A 20,629-nucleotide genomic window follows, 5' to 3' on the forward strand; every position below is an offset into this window, starting at 1 on the left:
AAACAATTGATATAAACTACATAATATAATTGCTACACTGGCCATTTCTTTCATTTAATGATATGCTACGATTTTCAAAGTCTGAAAAAAATTAAAATGTTACTTCCTTTTCACCATGACAACTGGGGCAAAATGCACCAAAATATCTCATATCTGCTTTTTCTACAAGACCGCACAAAGCCTGTAGTCAAATTACCGGAACGATTTGCAATAAGAATTACATTTTTGTTGAGATACTTCCAAAGATTATATTAGACTTAAAGTGTATCTAAATTAAATAACATATTGCAGCTTGCTAGTTTCTAGATGAGGTCACACTGCATTAGTTATCTTTTTTTCATGCATTTTCCTTTATTTTCACCTGGTGATCCTTTTAATAACACACCACTGGTTGGCTATGCTCACTCTTTCCACTGTGTATATGGAGGGAGGAACGGTTATCACCCAGGCTGTTCTCCTTATTTAAACTACAAACTGTGATATTCCAGAGTTTTGCTTCGGTGTAGTGCTTGCCAGGGAGTTCAGTCCAGCCAGAACATACCGTTTTAGGGCTTGTTGGCCCACTTTTATTTAAAGGAGAAAGAAAGGTTCCAACAAAATGGTTGCCCTTGCAGGGGCTTTCACCACCATTTCAAACACAATAAAAAATATTACACCAAGTCTTCCAGCTTCTTTTCGCAGTGCTACTGCTCAGGCCTCAAGCCTAGGATCCTTGGACTGGTTCCACAGACCAACTCTCAGCACCCCTGTGCTTGCATTCAACTGTGCACCTCTCTCTTTCTACCCTCTCTTGTATAGCACCCTTCTGCTCTGAACCATGCATGGCTTCTGGGCAGAGAATCTCCTGTCTCCAGGGTGTAGCTCTGAACTACTATCAGGCCCTTGATTATAGAGGCTGTGCACACTTGCGCACAAACACTGCTGGTCCCCAGTAACACCTGGAAAAAGGGTAAGAGGCTTCATCTGCCCCATGAAAGATCCATGAAAGTGGATCTTCAACTTCTTTATTTATTTGGTTGGTGTCAGTGAAAGATGTACTGCCCCATCATAGGTGTCAGTTGGAGGAATAGTGCCCATTGTTTGTCAGTAGCAGAAATGATGCCCCATTGTTGGTGTCAATGGGAGGAATAGTGCCCCAAGAACTGTATAAAGGCAAGGAAGATCTGCTTCTGGCCCCTAGGCTTTAATTTGGAGACCACTAGTCTAGGCGCATGAAGTGCACTGTGCTCTGTTTTCTACTTGGGATACGCACATCACATATCGTAGGAAGCATAGCTTTTCATTGAGAAAAGGAGAGGGGACAGGTCTATCGGTGCATCAATGGTAGGCGCGTTGGCTGAACCCGGGATAGTCAGCAGCCTATCGATGACATTACAGGAAAACATGGCAACGCAGAACCGAGCACTGCTAGAAGAGATTATCTCAACTGGACAAAGATGGATCCTCTGGGAGGATGAGTATCAAAAATGTGCAGAACTCACTACCAGATAAGCAACGGTTTGAAAAAAATATATTGGGGGGGGGGTGGAGGGTGAAACTCCACTTTAAGTGTATCTATAGCTAAAACATGATTATCTGAATAAATGGAGAGGGTGAATCTCCCCAGAAGGGACCCAGATACAGCAGGGGCATAATAAGAAAAACTGACAGGCATTCTAACCCTTCCCTATGCTATGCAAAACTTGTTAGATATACTATATATCATAGTGCCTATGAAAAGGAGATTAAGTTTAGTACATCGAGCAGATATAATCAAAAAACACCAAAGTTATTTAAGTAAATATAGAACAAGGGACTTGGAAAAAAAAGTAACAAACATGGTTTTCCTACCGAGTGCAGTTTTTGGTACAAGCCACAGGCGTTGCAGACGTAGCCTCCATTTGCATTCTTTCTCCATAGTGAAGTCTTTGTGGTCAGGCAATTGGCACAAAAAACTCCAGAGCCTCTACGTCTCTGAAAATTAAAGAAAGCAAACCATACATGAAACACAAGCAACTGTTTTTTTTTTTTTAAATAAAAAGTCAAATTAGCAAAGATTTCCTGTAACATAGCCAAACAAGGTTTACTCTACTGGGATATCAGTAGGCCAAGTCTTCAGGCCAAATTAAGCACAAATGAAATTGTCTTCATCATAATTAGATCTACTTGTTCTAAGTAATGACTTTGCTTTTGGACAAACCATAAATTCAGGCTGCTGGCTGAACCTAAGGATTAAATGTCCCTACAATTAATATTGGCAGGAACATTCATAAAAGAAAATAAAACCGACAAAAGCTATAAAATAATATACCTATGTACATTATAGTTAATGCGACAAGTATATAAATATTAAAAACCTCAAACTCTATGGAAGTCATTAACAATGTTTCCATTATTATGATTATATGATTTCCTTGGATCTTTAATGTTTTGTGACACACACACCCACACCTGCAATACTGCAGTTTATGATCTACAATGGCCACATGCACGCAGTGCAACACTGGAATTATCATTTATGGCTCCTTGTAATGTAGATACTGAATCAGACAGGTATGTGAAGAAGATGATTTCCTTGTTCTCCATCCTTGCTGGGAATCACTGCAGCAGTTCATAACTAGAAGCATCTGTCAGCAAATGAGCCCAATACTGGCAGCAAAGTTAAACGGGATATGAGTGGTCATTCATTAAAGGTAAACATGAAAAGTGGGGAGGTGATGCTATAATGTAGGTTTAGTAATTTCTTCTGTATTTTTAAAGTAACGTTATCCTTAAGCTCTTACCCAGTGTGTACACATCTTTAGTTTATAGAATCCCATTACGGGAAGGGCATAGGACAAGGATAGGAAGAACATATACCTTACTACATATATGCACTCAGACACACCAGCTTTTCCTGAATTTACTAAAGCTGCAAGAGTACCATTCTGATCCCCATACAGCAAACATGGTTGACTTTGAACATACATTTGCTAATGATGAACTCTTTTAAATATTAAACTTCATAAATAGCTCAAAATTTGCAAGTGGTACAACAAATTCTAGCATTTCTTTTAGTGGATTCACAATAGAATGGTAATGGATCACAAATTGGTAGAGCTCATTATCAGAATTTTTCTGGCAGCTCAGTGTTAGAAAAAAGATTGACCATCACTTTGTATCAAGAAAAGTAAGCCAGCATCTCACCATGGGTGTACCACAAAATAGAGCTGGCCAAATGCATGTCTAAGCAAATCATTGACTTAAGCCAGGATGGGTGTATGCCTCAACACCAGTGAAATATCTTCCCATCTATTGCTGTAGTTAACCATTTGCTGTACATACTGTGTAAACACCGTTTACATTTGGGTGATGATGGGATGGGAAACAAAAAGTGAAGCCACCCTTTAGAAGCAACTGTTGAATTTTGATTTATGCCCTAATTTTGAACTAGAACAATACTTTCCTGTAAGGATACATATTTAGTTACTTCTACTGTCAGCAGGTGATTTGATATTTGCACGAATCCTAAATGATAAACAGTACCTTTAACATTTTTACAAGTCCCCATGTAGTAATGGTTTCCTATTCTTACCTTTTACACATTGACATCACAACCTCCTGAAATCTAATGTTATGTGTCACCATCAATTGTAGCTTCCTGGCAGAATGCAAGGAAAGACTCTCATGAGATTTATTAACCATGACTGGATAGATAATGAAGCCACTGGATTACAGATGGTCCAAAAGTGAATCAGTAGCAGAGAACTAATGCAAAGCTACAGAATAAATAGTTTGGGGTTTATGGAAGGGAGCTAGGTTTTATACACCGACTAGTCATAACATTTTGACCACCCACTTAATATTCAGTAGGTCCTTCTTTTGCCATCAAAACAGCTCTGACCAATTGAGGAAGGAACTTTAAAGTAACATCTACTGTATGATCATGAATGACAGGACCCAAGGTTTCCCAGCAGAACATTACCCAAAGAAACACACCACCTCTGTTGCCTTGCCTTCTACCCATAGTGTATACTGGTATTATCACTTCTCCAGGTAACATCTACTGTATGTACATGAATGACAGGACCCAAGGTTTCCCAGCAGAATATTGCCCAAAGAAACACATCGCCTCTGTTGCCTTGCCTTCTTCCCATAGTGTATACTGGTATTATCACTTCTCCAGGTAAGAGATGCACACACACCCAGCCATCCAAATTATGTAAAAGAAAATGTCATTTATCAGACCAGGCCACCTTCTTCAACTGATCTGTTATGATCTGTCTAGTTATGATGCTAATGTTCCCATTGTAGGCACTTTTGGCTGTAGACACACATCAGAAAGGTACCCTGATCAGCCTGCAGCTACACAGCCCCATACACAACAAACTATGATGCACTGTGTGTTCTGATATCTTTCTATCCAAACCAGCATTAACTTTTGCAGAAATTTGAGCTACAGTAGCCCTTCTATTAGATCAGACTACACGGGCCAGCCTTTGCTCTCCACGTACATTAAACAGCCTTGGCCGCCCTTGACCCTGTAGCTGGATTGCTGTTTTTTTCTTCGTTCCACTTTTGGTAGGTCCTGGCCACTGCAGACTGGGAACATCCCACAACAGCTGTAATTTTGAAGATGCTCTGACCCAGTCATCTAGGCATTGCAATTTGGCCCTTGCCAAAGTCGCTCAAATCCTTAGGATTGCCAATTTTATTTCTACTTTCAACAGATCACCTTCAGGAAAAAACATATTCAGGTGCCATTTTCACTGCAGCCTGACAAGCTTTATCCCTGGGTGCTGCAGCAAATGTAAGCCTTCCATAAATGACCAGAACTCAAGAAGTCTGTATTTTGAGCATTTGTCCATGGACCCATACTGCCCTAAACGTACATACAACTAGATGCACTGTTCCAGTCACTGCAGTTGTCAACCTCTCATGAAGTTTGACAGGCTGCCAGCAGTGGGGCTGGATGGAGCACCTGTGCCCACCCCTGTATGAAGCCTAAAACACTTCCTATCCTATGGTGACAGCTCTCATTCCCTGTCCAGATTCAGACCACATTTCCTCCTGCACATATAGGTCCTGGTGGAGGGGGCCTTCAGAACCTCTGAAACAGGATGGATTTTGAAGGCAGCGATAAATTATATCTGGACAGAAACATGTAATCTATAGCGTCTTATATCTTCATTCCCCTTACCACAAGAGTCTACCCATAGCTCATGTGTGTCTGAGAGCAGCCTGTGAAAAGCATTCACACTAGCTGGGACTCCTACTAATATAAAACAAAAAAAAACGCCCTCCACTCCCCCATCTTTATTGGGGTGCTGTACATCTTCCTCAAAACATCACAGCACTCTGCCTCAGTACTTCTCTTAACCATTTGCCTTTTACCCCCTTCCAATGCCCAGGCCAATTCTCAGCTTTCAGTGCTGTCGCACTTTGAATGACAATTGCGCAGTTGCAACACTGTAGCCATATGACATTTTTATCATTTTTTTTTCACACAAATAGAGCTTTCTTTTGGTTTTATTTAATCACAACTGTGTGTTTTAATTTTTGCACTATAAAAAAAAAAAAGAACATTTAGGAAAAAAAAAAGATTTCTTTGTTTCTATTATACAAATTTGAAAATAGGTCATTTTTTTCCTTCACTGATGTGGGTTTATGAGGCAGCACCAATAGGGGGCACTGATGAGGCAGCACTGATAGGCTACACTGATGAGGCGGCACTGGTGGGCATTGATGAGGATGCACTGATAATACTGCACTGATCTGCGGCACTGATGGGCAGCAATAATGGGCACTGATAGGTGGCACTGGTGGGCACTAATAGGTAGAACTGAAGGGCACTGACTGGTAGCACTGATAGGTGGAACGGATGGGCACTGTTGGGCAACACTGCTGAGTACTGATGGGCAGCACTGTTGGGGCTCTACTGATAATCAGGGAACTGATAATTAGTGCTCTGATTATCAGTGCAGATGTCTGCATTGACAGTTGCCACTTACTAGTAGTACTTTCCTCACGCTGTGACAGCATAAGGAAAGTATGGCCGATAACCAGCAAGTGTATATACATAGTGGTCAGCTGTGATTGGACACAGCTGATCAAATCGTAAAAGGCCACTGTGATTGGCAAATGATTGGCAATCAAAAAACTGATGGGCAGCACTGTGATCAGCTGTGTCCAAAACACACAGCGATCACAGACAGCACCATGTGCACTTCACTGGGGGTGCGCGGGGGTTTAGTTCAGGGAGGACATCATATGATGCTCTCCCAGAACTGGACGACTGCGCTGTAGCTGTTAATAGGTTATAGCGCCATAGTAAAGTGGTTAAAAGGCCTGCAATGCAAACTGGCTGGCTTTTAGTGGAAGTTATGGAAATATCAAAACGGTTCGATGGGTGGATAGTCGCCTGGAGGAGTGTGCGCTTTTAGACGGGCTACATTTGTATAAATATCACCCATGTGATGCTGAGCCTTCATGATTTTAAGAACTGAAAGCCAATGAATGAAAGGGGTGGGCCAGGGACGGAACGGCTGGGGAGGAAGGCGCTAGATTATGCTGGATGTCTTCCAGCCAGGAAATGAGGCAGATTTTATCTGACTTGCTGAAGCTTCTAATGCACATTGTGCAATTTTTAGCACAGGAGAGGAGCCTGTACAAATGTGCAAGACTGAAGGTAAGGCTGGAGTTCAGCCTAAAACAAAATGTTCTCACACTTATTAGCTAGAAAAGCCTCTGGACCTCTCAGAGTTAGAGAAATCAGGGCTCTAGTCAAACTCGAGCTAAGCCCTATCCAACTGACATCCCCATGTCCCAGCAGGGCACTACAGTGGCCATTAACTCTTAATGGGGGTGCAGGTAGGTGGGAATGCCTTAGCCAGGAAGTTGGGAAAGTGAAAACCCTCATTAAAAAAAAAGGAAAACTAGATCTAAGAGGTCTATTGAGATGGATTTCTGGCTAATAAAGACAACACAAGGCATCTTGTGATTCCTGGAACTAGGCAGGACTTTAAATAAAAAACCTGTTATGATTTAAAAAAAAAAAAAAAAACAGTTCCCTTTAAGAGAAGCATGCCGCAAGAAAACCCACATAGTGCCAACGTCTGTTAAGATCATTTGAAATATTTGTGAGATATCACTGAATCATACAATGGCATATTTTTGCCCACACTCCCAAAAACATCCGCCCTGGACAACAGCCTAATCTGCTTGGGTATTTCATATGTACATACACACTTCATCACTTGTCCAGGCAAACTGACAAAAATTTAGCAAATCCAGTTTATTACACAGGAAATGGCATTTATTATAAAACTAGCCATTTTAAGGGATTTCTTCCAAATTTGCAGATTTTATTTTTTTTTACACGAGACTATGCTGCAGAAATCGAGTTGACTGCCAAAAGGAATACAATGGATGCAATTGTACTCTGATACATTTCAAAGAAAAAAAAACCCGTTGTGCAGACATCATTTTGGCCTGTGGAATTGAGCGTTTTCTTGGCATTAACTTGGCAGTTTATTCATCAAGTGTTTCACAATGAATAACTACAACCAAAATACAAATAGAAATATATACGCTGTATAGATACTTTTGCATAGGATAATATTTCTATCAGGATGTAAAGCACCATCAGAGAAGCTCCTTCGCTAACCTAATTACGAGCATGCATTTACGCATACCTGCTCTGGCAGGCAGTCAGCAATCTCAATTAATTATCGATATGGGGGACAGGATTGAAATGTAAATAGATGGAGATTGGTAAGCTGGATTTGCATAAAGGTCTGACATGAGCGAGTTCATTGAAGATGTCTACAGAGCTGAAAGTCAATATGACAATAGCACTTTCCTAGGAATAAGAAATTTCATTAAAGTGCTCGACTGCAATTCTTCTTTAATAACAATAATGATTCAATCATGGGGCTATCAATAAACTCTTTGTGCATTTCATTTACTTTCCTGTTTTCTTTGCAAATAGACAAAGTGACTGCAGATTATGTGAACTTCACATAGATTAGATCATTACTTAATATAACAATAGGTCATCCTCTTTTAGATTACATTTTCGCTTTTTATAGTAGCAGTAATATAGTAGAATAGTTGCATGCTTGGTTAGATGACAGTGGGGTCCAAAATCTGTTGTGTCTGATTAGTGAGATTCTTTTTTGACTTCCTTTTCTATACACACAAGAGGAAGTGAGAGCTAAGCTTCCCAAAGTGAGAGAAATTTTTTTCTTGGGGTGTACTTACAATGAGCATGGTTGAAACTGTGCCCAAGTTCAATTGTCCCCCCTCTCCACTTCATACTGCCCATTCTGGGGCACACTTACATCATCACCTCTGCCAGTCAGACCACAGTGATTCCAGCTTCCATGATCAGTAATCTTTGAAAGATTCTGTGCTCAGGAACAGTTTACACTCACACTGAAGTGAATCATTTGGACCACAAGTCAACGATGTGTGCAACCATCTCTTCCAATTGAACAGTACTCTTAGCTGTTCCCGGACATTGTTTGGAGCACTCATACTACATAAATGATTTGGACCAAGGGGTGAACTGTGCCTAGGCATGGTCAAAACTACCAGTGACAGCTGCCACCAGAACAAGTGTTCCTATTGGACGGTTTCTCTTCTATTCCTGCTCTGTAAGCCACTCAACTTTTTGGCTTTCCCCTCGGTTTCAGTGACAGTGACAGTAGACAAAAGCAAAAATCGACCAAATGACTCTCCCTAGACACAAACATCAATAAAACACTGACAGGTGTTCTAACCCTATCCCTATTCTATCCAAACTTTAAAAAAAATTTGCTTTTAGATACAGTGTCATAATATTACATGACTAACCTTTAGGAACATACATTTGGGTTTACTTACTAAAACTGGAGAGTTCAAAATTTGATGCAGCTGTGCATGGTAGAAAATCAGTTTCTATTTTCAGCTTGTTCATTTGAGCTTTGACAAAAAATTCTGCAATCTGGTTGGTTTCTAAGCAGAGCTGCACTAGATTTTGCACTCTCCAGTTTTAATAATTTTTCAGACAAACATGTAAAGCAGATTTCTGTTGAACTTTTAAAAAATATTGTTTCTTTGTATAGTTTGTGACTCTCTATAAACATTGGGGTAACCATATTTGATCAATACATACTCCTCAGACTCTACTATAGTTACGCCTCATTGCTCCTCCTTGCTATTTTAGGTCTGTGAGTCAGCTGACTCATTGAAAACTCTGCCTAACCTTGAACAAATGTTGAAATGATATCTCAGCCACATAGGAAGTACAGAGTCATTGTAGCAGCGAATATACCCTGCAAAGAGAGTGGCTAAGCTGAAATCAGACTTTCAGTGGGTGGGCCTTCTCTATAACTGACAAAGAGGAAATTGAAGAATTTGTTGGGCAACACCAGAAAGGGTATAGTCACCTGAATTTAGGCAGGAAATGATAGGATGTCTGCAATATTCCAGACTCTGTTCCAGCACTATCCCAAACCTACCAACATTTCAGTTTGAATGAGAATAATTTTTTGTGTAAATCCAAAATAGGGGTGGGGGAATACTTCTTGGATGAGATATAACAGTGATATCTGTAGGTGTGTGTAGACACAGGTAAGGTTGTAGGCTGTTGTTTCTCTGGTCACAATGGGGGGGATCACTCATCAGAAGATCAAACCCTAGATACGTGGTAAGAAGCGCCTAAACAAAATGTCAATGCTCACTTGGAGGTTCTTTTGAATTTTTTATTGAACAGAAACACTGGCTGTGCTCAATGCACTTAAGTCATGATCTGAACCAGCCTAATCCAGCTCTAAATCAGGCCATATTTCTTCCAGATTCTCCTATGTATTGTTGGACTCCCCCTTCTTCAGGACATGTTCATTCCTTGAAACGCGTTGATATATCTGTTCACTAAACAATTCAAAGGAATTTTACTAGAGGCTCCTAACCACATATCCAGGCTCAGAAATGTGTCATTGCATATATGGCATGTGAAATTTGGTGTTTGGTCATTTATAACATACAAACCACTTAGCAGGTAAAATATTTCCTGCGGGTGCATTTCATATATGTATTTATTTGGCTACAGGTTCTCTTTAAAACTTCTTTGAAAACATACTAGAATCACAGAAAAAAAATGTCTTGAACATGGACTGGTATCAGCGTTTTAATTGTTCTGCATCTAATTAATCAGTGTAAGTCAATACCAACAACAGCCAACAGCCCTCAGCTACAAAAAAGTGCTACATTCTCAATAAAATCTCCAACAAGCATTCATCACTACAGGCACTATGTGGAGCTGTAATCCATTACGTCTTATATAGGTATACACATGTGATCCAATGAATTATTTACTTTTTTCTATAAAGGGAAAAAAAAGAAGTTTGAGCATTTTATTAAGTACACAGTATCAGGCTCAAACTGGGCTACCGGGGGAGTGGAAGTTCCCTGGTGGGCTCTTTCCCCAGGCTTTTTTCTCATTTCAACAGCACAGAAAGAGAGCGGTATAGAGAGATCCTGCTGTCAGCCTGACAGATTGCTGTATATACAGAATCAACATTAAATTATCCAACATAACAACCCATCTTTACAATTTTAGGCAACTGTAGAAACCTGGGGGTAACTGGAATATGGCACACAGCTAACAAACACCATGAAAAAAAGTTATATATATATATATATATATATATATATATATATATTATTTTTTTTTTTTTCTTCTCTCTCTCTCCATGGGATCTCCATGTTGACCCCTATATTTTGACAGCCCATTCACACTTGGGCTACTTTCATAATAAAAGCTTGAAAAGCTGAAAAAGAATAATGCTTCCCTATGTATGTTTATGTATGTTTTCACACTGCTTTTCTCTCACCGCAAAAACAGTGTTTCACATTTTTAGAAAGAGGTCAGCAATGTGGGATCTCCTAACCCTCTTGTCCTTTTGTATTGTATTGTCTACCTTTATATTGTAAAGAGTGACACAAACTGTCGGTAATACATAAATCCTGTCTAATAATTATATTAATTGTAATACAAATATCATTAATATTACTATTATTCCAATCAGTGCACTACCGTTATGGCCAGAAGGTGGCGCTAAAATGGTTTATTAGCCCTTGTGACCTGCATACTATTCCTGGACTTGTATATTATTATAAAGCTGCTGTATGTGTTGTGAGTAATATTGCACAAACATACTGTATATATACTACTTATCTTCTTTCCATTTTACATATCTTTCCTGTAAACTTGTCAAAAATAAAGTATTTAGCTATCGGTGCTGATCTTAGTCCACTGATATGTTTTGCATTAATTTATATAAAGTTAGGAAAGAGTTTTTAATCTCTGAGTCACTTCCTTGTAGGCGTTTGCTACCATCAGATGTTCTTCAGTATATTTTCCACTCAGTATTTTCCTTCTGCAATTTTTTTTTTTAATTGAAGAAGTTCTATTTTACAAACTTTCAAACATGTCTTGTGGGAGAGAACAGAACGGAAAACAAAAGTTTTGGCACACACAAAAGATACCGAAAGCCTTCAGCCTAAAAGCGCCCCCAAAAATCTGAAAAAGTAAACGCTTTTATTTATCTGTAAAAGCTATAACAGCAAAAAAACTATTGTTATTAAAGTGTAACTCCACTTTTCTTGAAAAAAAAAACCTCCCCTCTGGGTAATCTGTGTACATTGCAAGGATTTTATCAAACTTTAACACCTTTCGTTATTCTGAAGAAATAACTGTGTGCATGTGCAAATAAACGTGAATGACTAATTATCAGCTGCTGCACGTGCAGGGCTCTAATCAGTAAAAGTGGATGGGCCTGCATCCCTTTAGACGTGATCTCACCAAAAATGACATTTTTGTTGCAGGAGATGCCCAAAATCTGACTTGTATCTTAAATACAAATACACAAGCAAGAAATGACATTTTGGGGGGGTATGGCGTTCTGTACAACATCTGTGTACAGATCACCTCCAGGTTGCCATATTGTATTGTCCAGAAAATGACAGAGCTGCAGATTGAAAAGGAAATGTAATTTTTATTAGCATTCAATTACAATATGACTTGTGTTGCAATTTTATATGTTTTGTTATTATTTATTTGCTATTTTTACCTACAAAGTTGGAGTTACCCTAAATCCCTCAACCTGTTAAAAGACAGACAACATAAAATCAACCAAATTTCAGCTCCATTCACACCACAGAGGTGCAACATTTTTGCACACTTCCATGCGTTTCCCTGCATCACATTTAAGGCGGTCAATTCATGTCAATGAGAGACCTGCAAAAAAAGGTGCCTTCACCATTTTAAAAATTGAGCAGCACCAAAGTGTAGGATACTGCCATACCACGCATTTCAGTGCACACAAATGTGTGTGCATTTGCAGGATATGTGGGGGCACCATTAAAAATTAATAGCACTGCTATGCATCTGCAAAGGGGCAGAGCGTTTTTGTGCAGCATTGCACGTGTTCCTGGTGTGAGCGAAGGTCTACATTATCTTACTATAATAATAACATATCAGGTACAAAGGTAAAAAAATAAAAAATAATTAAAACAAAACATATATATATATATATATATACACACACATATATATATATATATATATATATATATATAAAATTATATATTTTGATTATTATGTACCTATCCCAGTATATTTACTGTTTGTATGTATAATATTATGGGGTATCTACTAGCCCAGAGCTAAACTACACCCATCTGCCAACCCAATATCTAATGAGCGTGCCATTACTGGCTGGTGGGGCACTCTCACATTAATTAGAGATAGTAAGTGGGTGGAGCTTAACGTCCAAGTTAAGGTCAAACAGAGAGTGGGCCTGATAATCTGTGATTGGAGGTTGTGGAGGAATGCAAATTGTCACATTTTCTTGATGTAGGTGCATTGCATTTCAAATAAACTATTATATTGCAGCACAGCAACATAATAGTGCAAAATCTGGTGCAGCTGTGCATGGTAGCCAATCAGCTTCTAACTTCAGATGGTTCAATTAAGCTTTGACAATAAAACCTGAAAGCTGATTGGTTTCTATACAGAGATTCACCAGATTTTAGTAAATCAACCCCAATGTATTAATATCATTTGATATATTACAACGTTGCATGTGTATACTGTAGGGCTAAGGCCCCGTTCACATCTGGGCGTAGCAAACATGCATGTTTCTTTCTGCATTTATACAAACGTGTGAAAAAGTGCAAAAATTTGCTAAAAGGCACAATTTGCTTGCAGAGCTATTATTTCTTAATGGCACCCCACACGTGGATAGCCGTTTTTCCATCAAAAAATGTGCAAAGACACCTGTCACAACGAGCTGGACTCAGTGCCAAAATCTAGGATCATAAGCTTCTTTAGCGCGTTTTTGTAATGGCGGGAAGTCCATTCAAATGAATGGTGCAGCTCCAATAAACACGCTACAAAAATGAACACAAAAACATGGTGGCCTCATAAGCAATATTTCATGATGTGGCAATTTTAACTCAAGAAATTGAGTTTGGCAAGTAGTGATATTTGCCCTCAAAGAGATCTTAAGGGTCTGGCTGCCATAAGGATGGACCATGCCCCTGGAACTGTATAGCATCCTGCAGCTGACTACATTCCGTGCACCTTGTACTAAGGCATGTGCCCAACACAAGCATTACAGGCCATCCCCGCTTTGTCTGGGTAAAGTATACTTGAGGGTCACCAATCTGGAAACTTCTACTTATTCATGAAGTCAGCAATCAGTTAAATCTTGGTAGAAATGTCAGTAGAAGGAGGAAAAGAAATCCATCATCACCTAAAGAAACTTGCAAAAATCTGAGCCTCACAGAGTAGGTGACTCCAGTGGGGACCCAGTGAAGCTTTCATCTGAAGGTAGTGGCATACAACCAATGGTCTATGAATCAATTTGTCTTATACTTTAAGATAAAGATGCAATTTTGAATAATTTAGGTCGGCAAACTAGTCATAAGGACATGATCAGTCCGATTGGATCCCAATGTTCGTTTTTCATTTGGACCTGATTGGACCCTCCATTCACCTCTATGGAGTGGCAGACGTAAATGGACTTGTGTCTCTTTACACTCGCCTACCACCAAACTGATCCATTCACCTACATTTGGGTGGATCGAATTGGAGGGTAGTTGGGTGTAAATGGACAGTCGGTCCGTTTCCATCCGACCGCCCATAGAGCAGGGCAGGTTATGTCCGTGTCCACTCTGCACAGGAGGAGCGAACATGGACCTGTCATCCACTCTGCTTAGCGAGGGATCAGCGGATAGTTTCCCCATTGAGGAAGCAGATTCTGCCCCATGTGAAAGGGGCCTTAAACACATAATGATGTTGCAAAATTTGATCAGGACATCTAGGTTCCAATTACCTCTGGGCACTAAAGGGTTAACAGGCTTATATAGATGAGCTTTGAAAGGGGGCGCATGGAAAGTATTTTTAAAGCCCATAAAATTTTCCCTAATCTCCGGGTTGAAGAGACCTCTTGCTCCGTACATACAGCCATGTTCACCAAGCAGAGCATTTTGTTTCATTTAATACTGAACCATCGAAGCCTGGCCATTGAAGTGAACTATGGTGCTCTTATGGCGGAGGGGATCATTCATATGTAGCTGCCCTTACACAGCCTGATCTTCCTCTATCAAAAACCTGCTTGACTTGCAGAAGAGTGCAGCATGATACATAATCACATTTTAGTAGAGAGAAAAAAAAAAAACACGGCATAGATGCAAAATTTGTTATTGCCGTGCCAGTTATTTCTAACAAGTTTTACATTTGCATACATTCATATGTATTCCTACCACTAATATCTATGCATAATTCTCATTAGTCGCTATGAAAAGTTTACATGTCAAGAAGTTAGTTTGTGCTGAAGGCAGAGAGGATTCTGCCAGGAGCAGTGATTGGTGACAGAGAATATGTTTAGAAGGTATAACAGCTAAGCAGCATTCTCTGCCTGGGTAAGATGCTGACATGGCATCCACTTACTGTCCTAATAATCACCTACTGAGAGGTATTTTCTGGCTATTTTTCCCTGCAGTGCTTTATAGTTAAAGCAGAACTCTGAGAAGACAACGACGACAAATATCAGAACTACTACGGACGAAAAAATAGAGAGAGAGAGAGAGAGAGAGAGAAAAGAAAACCTTAGTATTATTAAAGGAGTATCAGAAACAAAAAAAAAAATGTAATATATTGCAGCTTACCAAATTAGATTCTAAAGGCTTGTATTGCAGAGAGTGGTCCTTTACCTCTTCTTTGGTGATTCCCCACCAGCACTGTTCGCTCCTTCTTCCTACAAGCCTTGTGCTATACAGACACCCATACAGACTTGCTCCTGAGCTGGGTTGTGTGCATCCATAGATACACACAGAGCTGGTAAGCCACATCTCTGCACCTTCCTCACCGGTGCTTGACTGACAGCAACAGGAGCTTATGGCTCCTGCTGCTCTTCTTGTCTCCTGCAAGACTGGGAAGTGGAGGAGTTGTGCTGCAGATGGGATATTGCTGGAGCGGTACGAGATGTCAGGTAAGTGTTTAGAGATGGAAGGGGGGGGGGGGGGGTGGCTGTAAGCGGCAAGATGGAGCCTCCATGGATGGGACTTGTTTTTCCAGCACAGATGTGCGATTTGGCTGGGATCTTAAAATTCTGGAGGCCTCGTTGTTGTGCTCCTCAAACCATTCTTGAGCCATTTTTGAGGAGCATTATTCTTCTGAAAGAGGAAACTGCCATCGGGGAATACCATTTTCATAAAGGAGTATACTTGCTCAGCAACAATGTTGAGGTAGGTGGTACATGCCAGGTAAATTCCACATGCACCCAAGGTTTCTAGGTAGAACATTATCCAAAGCATCCCACCATCAACTTGCCTTCTTCCCATACTGCATGCTGGTGCCTTCTCTTCCCCACGTAAGCAATGCGTACGCACCCAGCCATCCACATGATGTAAAAGAAAACATGATTCATCAGACCAGGCCACCTTCTTCCATTGCTCCATGGTTCTGATGCTCGTGCGCCCATTGTAGGCACTTTTGGCTGTGAATACAGGTCAGCATGGACGCCCTGACCGGTCTGCAGCTATGCAGCTCCATACACAACAAACAAATGTCCATTTTTATGCTTTAAATACATCAACTTCAGGAACAACATGTTTACTCGTTCTTTAATATATCCCACCGACTATCAGATGCCATTGTCACAAAATCAATGATATCACTTAACCTGTCAGTGTTCATAAAGGTATGTCTGATTGGTGTATAAAGACAATGCAGTAAGAGTGTCTAGTGGACCCTGAACTCAGAGCCCCAGTACTACAAGCAAGATATTTACATAACTGCGTGCTGCCCCTGCATTAGCCTGTTCCCAACCACACTATAGTCAAAAGACGGCTGCAGCACGGTCGACTAGTTCTGGGATGGTGTCCATGGATGTCCTCCTAGAAGCATGCCCCCCGCACACCCCCTGGGGCATGAACCGGGTGTGGTCTGCGAACACAGATGATCATGTGTCCAGGTAAAGGGCCAATCAAAGCAGCCTTTTACCATGTGATCAGCTGTGTCCAATCAGTGGCTCTTCAGTGCTGGCTGTCAAAGTCCATCAGTGCTGCCTATCACTGCCCATCAGTGCCGCAATTCGGTGCAGCCTCATCAGTGCTGCCTATCAGGACCCTTCAGTGCAGCCTCAGAAGCGCACAAAAAGGAGAAAAATCACTTATTTACAAAATGTTATAACAGAAACTAAGAAAAACATTTTTTTTTTCAAAATTTGTAAGTTGTTAAATACCACCAAAAGAAAACTCTATTTGTTAAAAAACATTATGAAAAATTTAGTTTGGGCCCAGTGTTGCATGACCGCGCAATTAGTGTGGGTACAGTGTTGCATGACCACACAATTGTCAAAGTGCAACAGCGCTGAAATCTGAAAATTGTACTGGGCAGGAAAGGGGTTAAAAGTGCCCTGTAGGCAAATGGTTAAACAACCACAAATGCAGGGCCACCATTTTAGGTCCCAAGTAATGCTGGGATTACCATAAGGAAAACCTGACATCCTGAAAACCCTCAATGATTGGCTCATCTGTCCTACAAACACCTGTCACTGCATGCAGTACACGCTTCGGCTGTCTATGGTGACACAACCTGCTGCTGGAGTTTATTTACTGCCTTCCAAACCACAATAAAAGGAAATTCTGCCTTTCGCCACGAGCCGTTCTTTCTTTCTGTTCTACTGTAGGGCTGCAGTGAGCTCTACAATACATAAAGTATAATTTAATGAAACACAGCTTACAGAGAAACATTAGTACTACTCCTGCTGACAACTAGAATTCAAATATTTTACTTTGTAATAAAAAACATGGTAACCTTTATACTTGTAAAACTCCTGACAAACATCTGGATGTCATTTTTATTTGTAATATGTGTTACTATTATATTGTAGCTGCTTGAAGATGTTTACCGCGTCCTACTGTACAGAGGAAACCACAATACAAAGATATGACGGATTCAACTTCTGTCCGTCTATCCAGAGACTGGGAGGGAAGCCAGCTCACCAAGTACAGCAACATGTATGAGACAGATTAGGTGACAGATAGATATATAGACAGACAGACAATAGATTGATAGGTAGATAGACAGACAAACTGGAAGTAGATAGATAGATAGATAGATAATAAATTGTTACATAGATAAATAGATATATCAATAGATAAAATTAAGATAGACAGAATGACAGACAATAGATTGATAGGTAGATAGATAGATAGATAGATAGATAGATAGATAGATAGATAGATAGATAGATAGATAGATAGATAGATAGAAGGTTAATAGTGATAGATAGATAGATAGATAGATAGATAGATAGATAGATAGATAGATAGATAGATAGATAGATAGATAGATAGATAGAAGGTTAATAGTGATAGACAGACAGACAGACAGACAGAAGGTTAATAGTGATAGATAGATAGATAGATAGATAGATAGATAGATAGATAGATGATAAATTGTTACATAGATAAATAGGTAGATCAATAGATAAAATTAAGATAGATAAATGCTTTAAAAATGACGGCATGCTAGATTTCTATATTTTTAAAACCATAATTAAAAGTTTGAATTTATTTTACATCTTCAAGTATAAAATGCATACTTGGCTGAATATTCAATAGCATTTATTAAAGAAGTTTGTAGAAGACTTCATAATGTTTTTAACTAGCTGCAGATAAGATCCAGAAAAACAATCCACACAACAAAAAATCCACAACACGAGGGAATTCAGGGAATTCAGTAAATAAGGAAAATCTATCTATCTAAAGTGAAAGGATAGTCAATATGGCGCTAATAGGTGTACACTGAGTCGGATCAAACTACAGTAAGTGAACTAGGAGGACAGTTTGGGTGAATAATCCATAGGAAAGGGCCTTAAAGTGCAGTAAACTAGAAGAGTGGACACAGCACACAAAATTGGCAACTAACTCAAATTGTGTAGACATGCATAGGAATGGTATGCTAAGGTGCCAGTCACAGGTACTCCAGAAAATTCCAGGATTCCAAGAGATCACTGACACTACAGGGTAGCCAAGGTAAGCAGGCAGCCAATAGAGCAAGCAGGAAGCTGGCAAGCTGGCTTGAAAAAGAGGTGGTGGCCTCAAAATGCATAGTCAGGCACCTTTGATGTCACTTCCGGTTTCCTGCCCTCATCTGCACTCCCCACCTCCTGCTTCCTGCTTCTTTCATGTGCATGCCTATACAATTTGAGTGAGTTTTCTAGTTTTTATGTGCTATGTCCAGGGGCGGACTGACAACTCATGCGGCCCCCGGGCAATAGGGGATCATGGGGCCCCTATGTCCTTGCCCACACTCAAATCACACCCAAAAAAGCCTATGAAAGGTACCAGGGACATCTCATGGGGCCCCCTACTGACCCGGGCCCTCGGGCAGTGCCCGAGTTCTCCAATGGTTAGTCCGCCACTGGCTATGTCCATTCTTCTATCTTACTGCACTTAGTCTGGCACCCCCTTACTGTCTCTCTGATTACTACAGAAAACACAAGTGTGTCCGTACTGACATCCCCCCAGTTGTTGAAAGGCATGTGAGAACTATAATAAGCTCTTTCAATTTTTCTAAACGCGAGTTGTTTTTTTCTAATAAATGTCATGTTACCTGCTACACTTCGTCTGCACACTCTGTTCTCTTTGTCTACCTATCTCTTCATCTTACTGCACTTAGTCTGGCGCCCCCTTGCTGTCTCTATGATTACTGCAGGAAACATCAGGACCCCTCTCAATGTATCCATACTGACAGCCCTCTAGGCATCTATGCTAAGCACTTTTGATTTTGCTCAATGTGAGTTTTTAACTGTCTTTTTCTAATAAATGTTAAGTTACCTGCTACACTTAGTTGTCGCACTCTGCTCTGTTTGCGTATTATCTATCTCTCCATCTATCTAATCTATCTATCTATCTGATGTATCATCTAATTATCATGTATCTATCTGATGTATCATCTAATTATCATGTATTTATCTATCTATCTGCAGCTATCTATCATTATTGTCCAGGGTTAGAAAGAAACTAAAACTAACTTCCCAGCTGAAAGTGCATTTGAAGTAATGTTGACAATACCAGGATTGATTCGTCCAGTTCTGACAGAGATATACACTTTTCTATACTAAATGTAGACGACATAAAATCTATAAGAAGAAAGTTAGCTCTTTCTCTCTATCTTTTTTAGAACTTCATGGCAGGGAAACTTCCAAAACAGACCAACAGAGCTGTTGAACTTTCAATTAAAAAAAAAAAAATCAACAGAAAGGGAGAAAGCAATAGGAAGGCCAATTGTGAATCTTGGTCTCTCCAGATATATCTGTTCCTCCGACACAAACTCCTTCTTGACAGCTTAAGAAAAGTCCTCTGCTCAGGAAGTAAAACAAAAGTCTATGAAGATGAAAGGAGAGGAGTCCACAAACAGACTCAGTAAGAGGTAAACTAGGAGCGGTGTAACCGGGGCTGCCTACAATATATTCCTTCTGAACTCCACAACTGCTACATCGCCGCCAGTCCTACTGCATTAATGGGGATTTTATTTGCACATCTAAACTTTTTTTCATATATTAAGGAAAAGTATATTTTTATAACTTTCATCCTATTTTTAGATTTCAGAAATTAAGTCAGTTTTTTTAGCATGTGTTATTCTGCCATATGGAAGGGTAAATATTCAAATGTAAAACGTCTAGTCCATATGTATATTGATTTCAAAAATAGTTAAAAAAAACATTTTAATATTTCTTTGCTTTTACGTTACATTATGAAAGTGAAATGGAGGTTGGTCTTACTTTGTAAGGTGATTCCAGTTCTATAGTGTAGGCACCTCCATCCATTTACCATCTATTGAGAACAAGTAAAATCCCAGCTTCCCAATGTGTAAACTAGGTGAAGCCAATATAAAAATGCATTAGCATCATAGTTTCACCAATTTAAAGCCCACATCTGAGCACAGGGCAAAAAATAACCTTGCAATAGGCTTTTCCCCCACAACTCAAGTGTTAAATACTTGTTAAATATAAGTGAAAAGGAATAAAGAGTAATACCTGATTCCTCACTCTGTAGGCTCCTTCCATCTGTGTGACTGATCCCCCATAGCTTCCTAACTAAGGTTCTC

General features: G+C 39.8%; 1 protein-coding gene across 3 annotated transcripts in view; it reads right to left on the bottom strand.

Annotated features, from left to right (window-relative positions):
* Positions 1-20,629, bottom strand: part of TRPS1 (transcriptional repressor GATA binding 1) — a 421,564-nt gene that overhangs the window by 20,838 nt on the left and 380,097 nt on the right. For all 3 annotated transcript variants that reach the window (XM_089659035.1, XM_089659036.1, XM_089659034.1), the window contains one exon: positions 1,831-1,953. In XM_089659035.1, the coding sequence (XP_089515161.1) occupies positions 1,831-1,953 (123 nt within the window). The remainder of the gene's footprint in view (positions 1-1,830; positions 1,954-20,629) is intronic.

The sequence above is a fragment of the Staurois parvus genome, unplaced genomic scaffold (assembly GCF_062004578.1).
Source record: "Staurois parvus isolate SC_StPar_1 unplaced genomic scaffold, SC_StPar_1.0 ptg000030l, whole genome shotgun sequence".
Classification (NCBI taxonomy): domain Eukaryota; kingdom Metazoa; phylum Chordata; class Amphibia; order Anura; family Ranidae; genus Staurois; species Staurois parvus.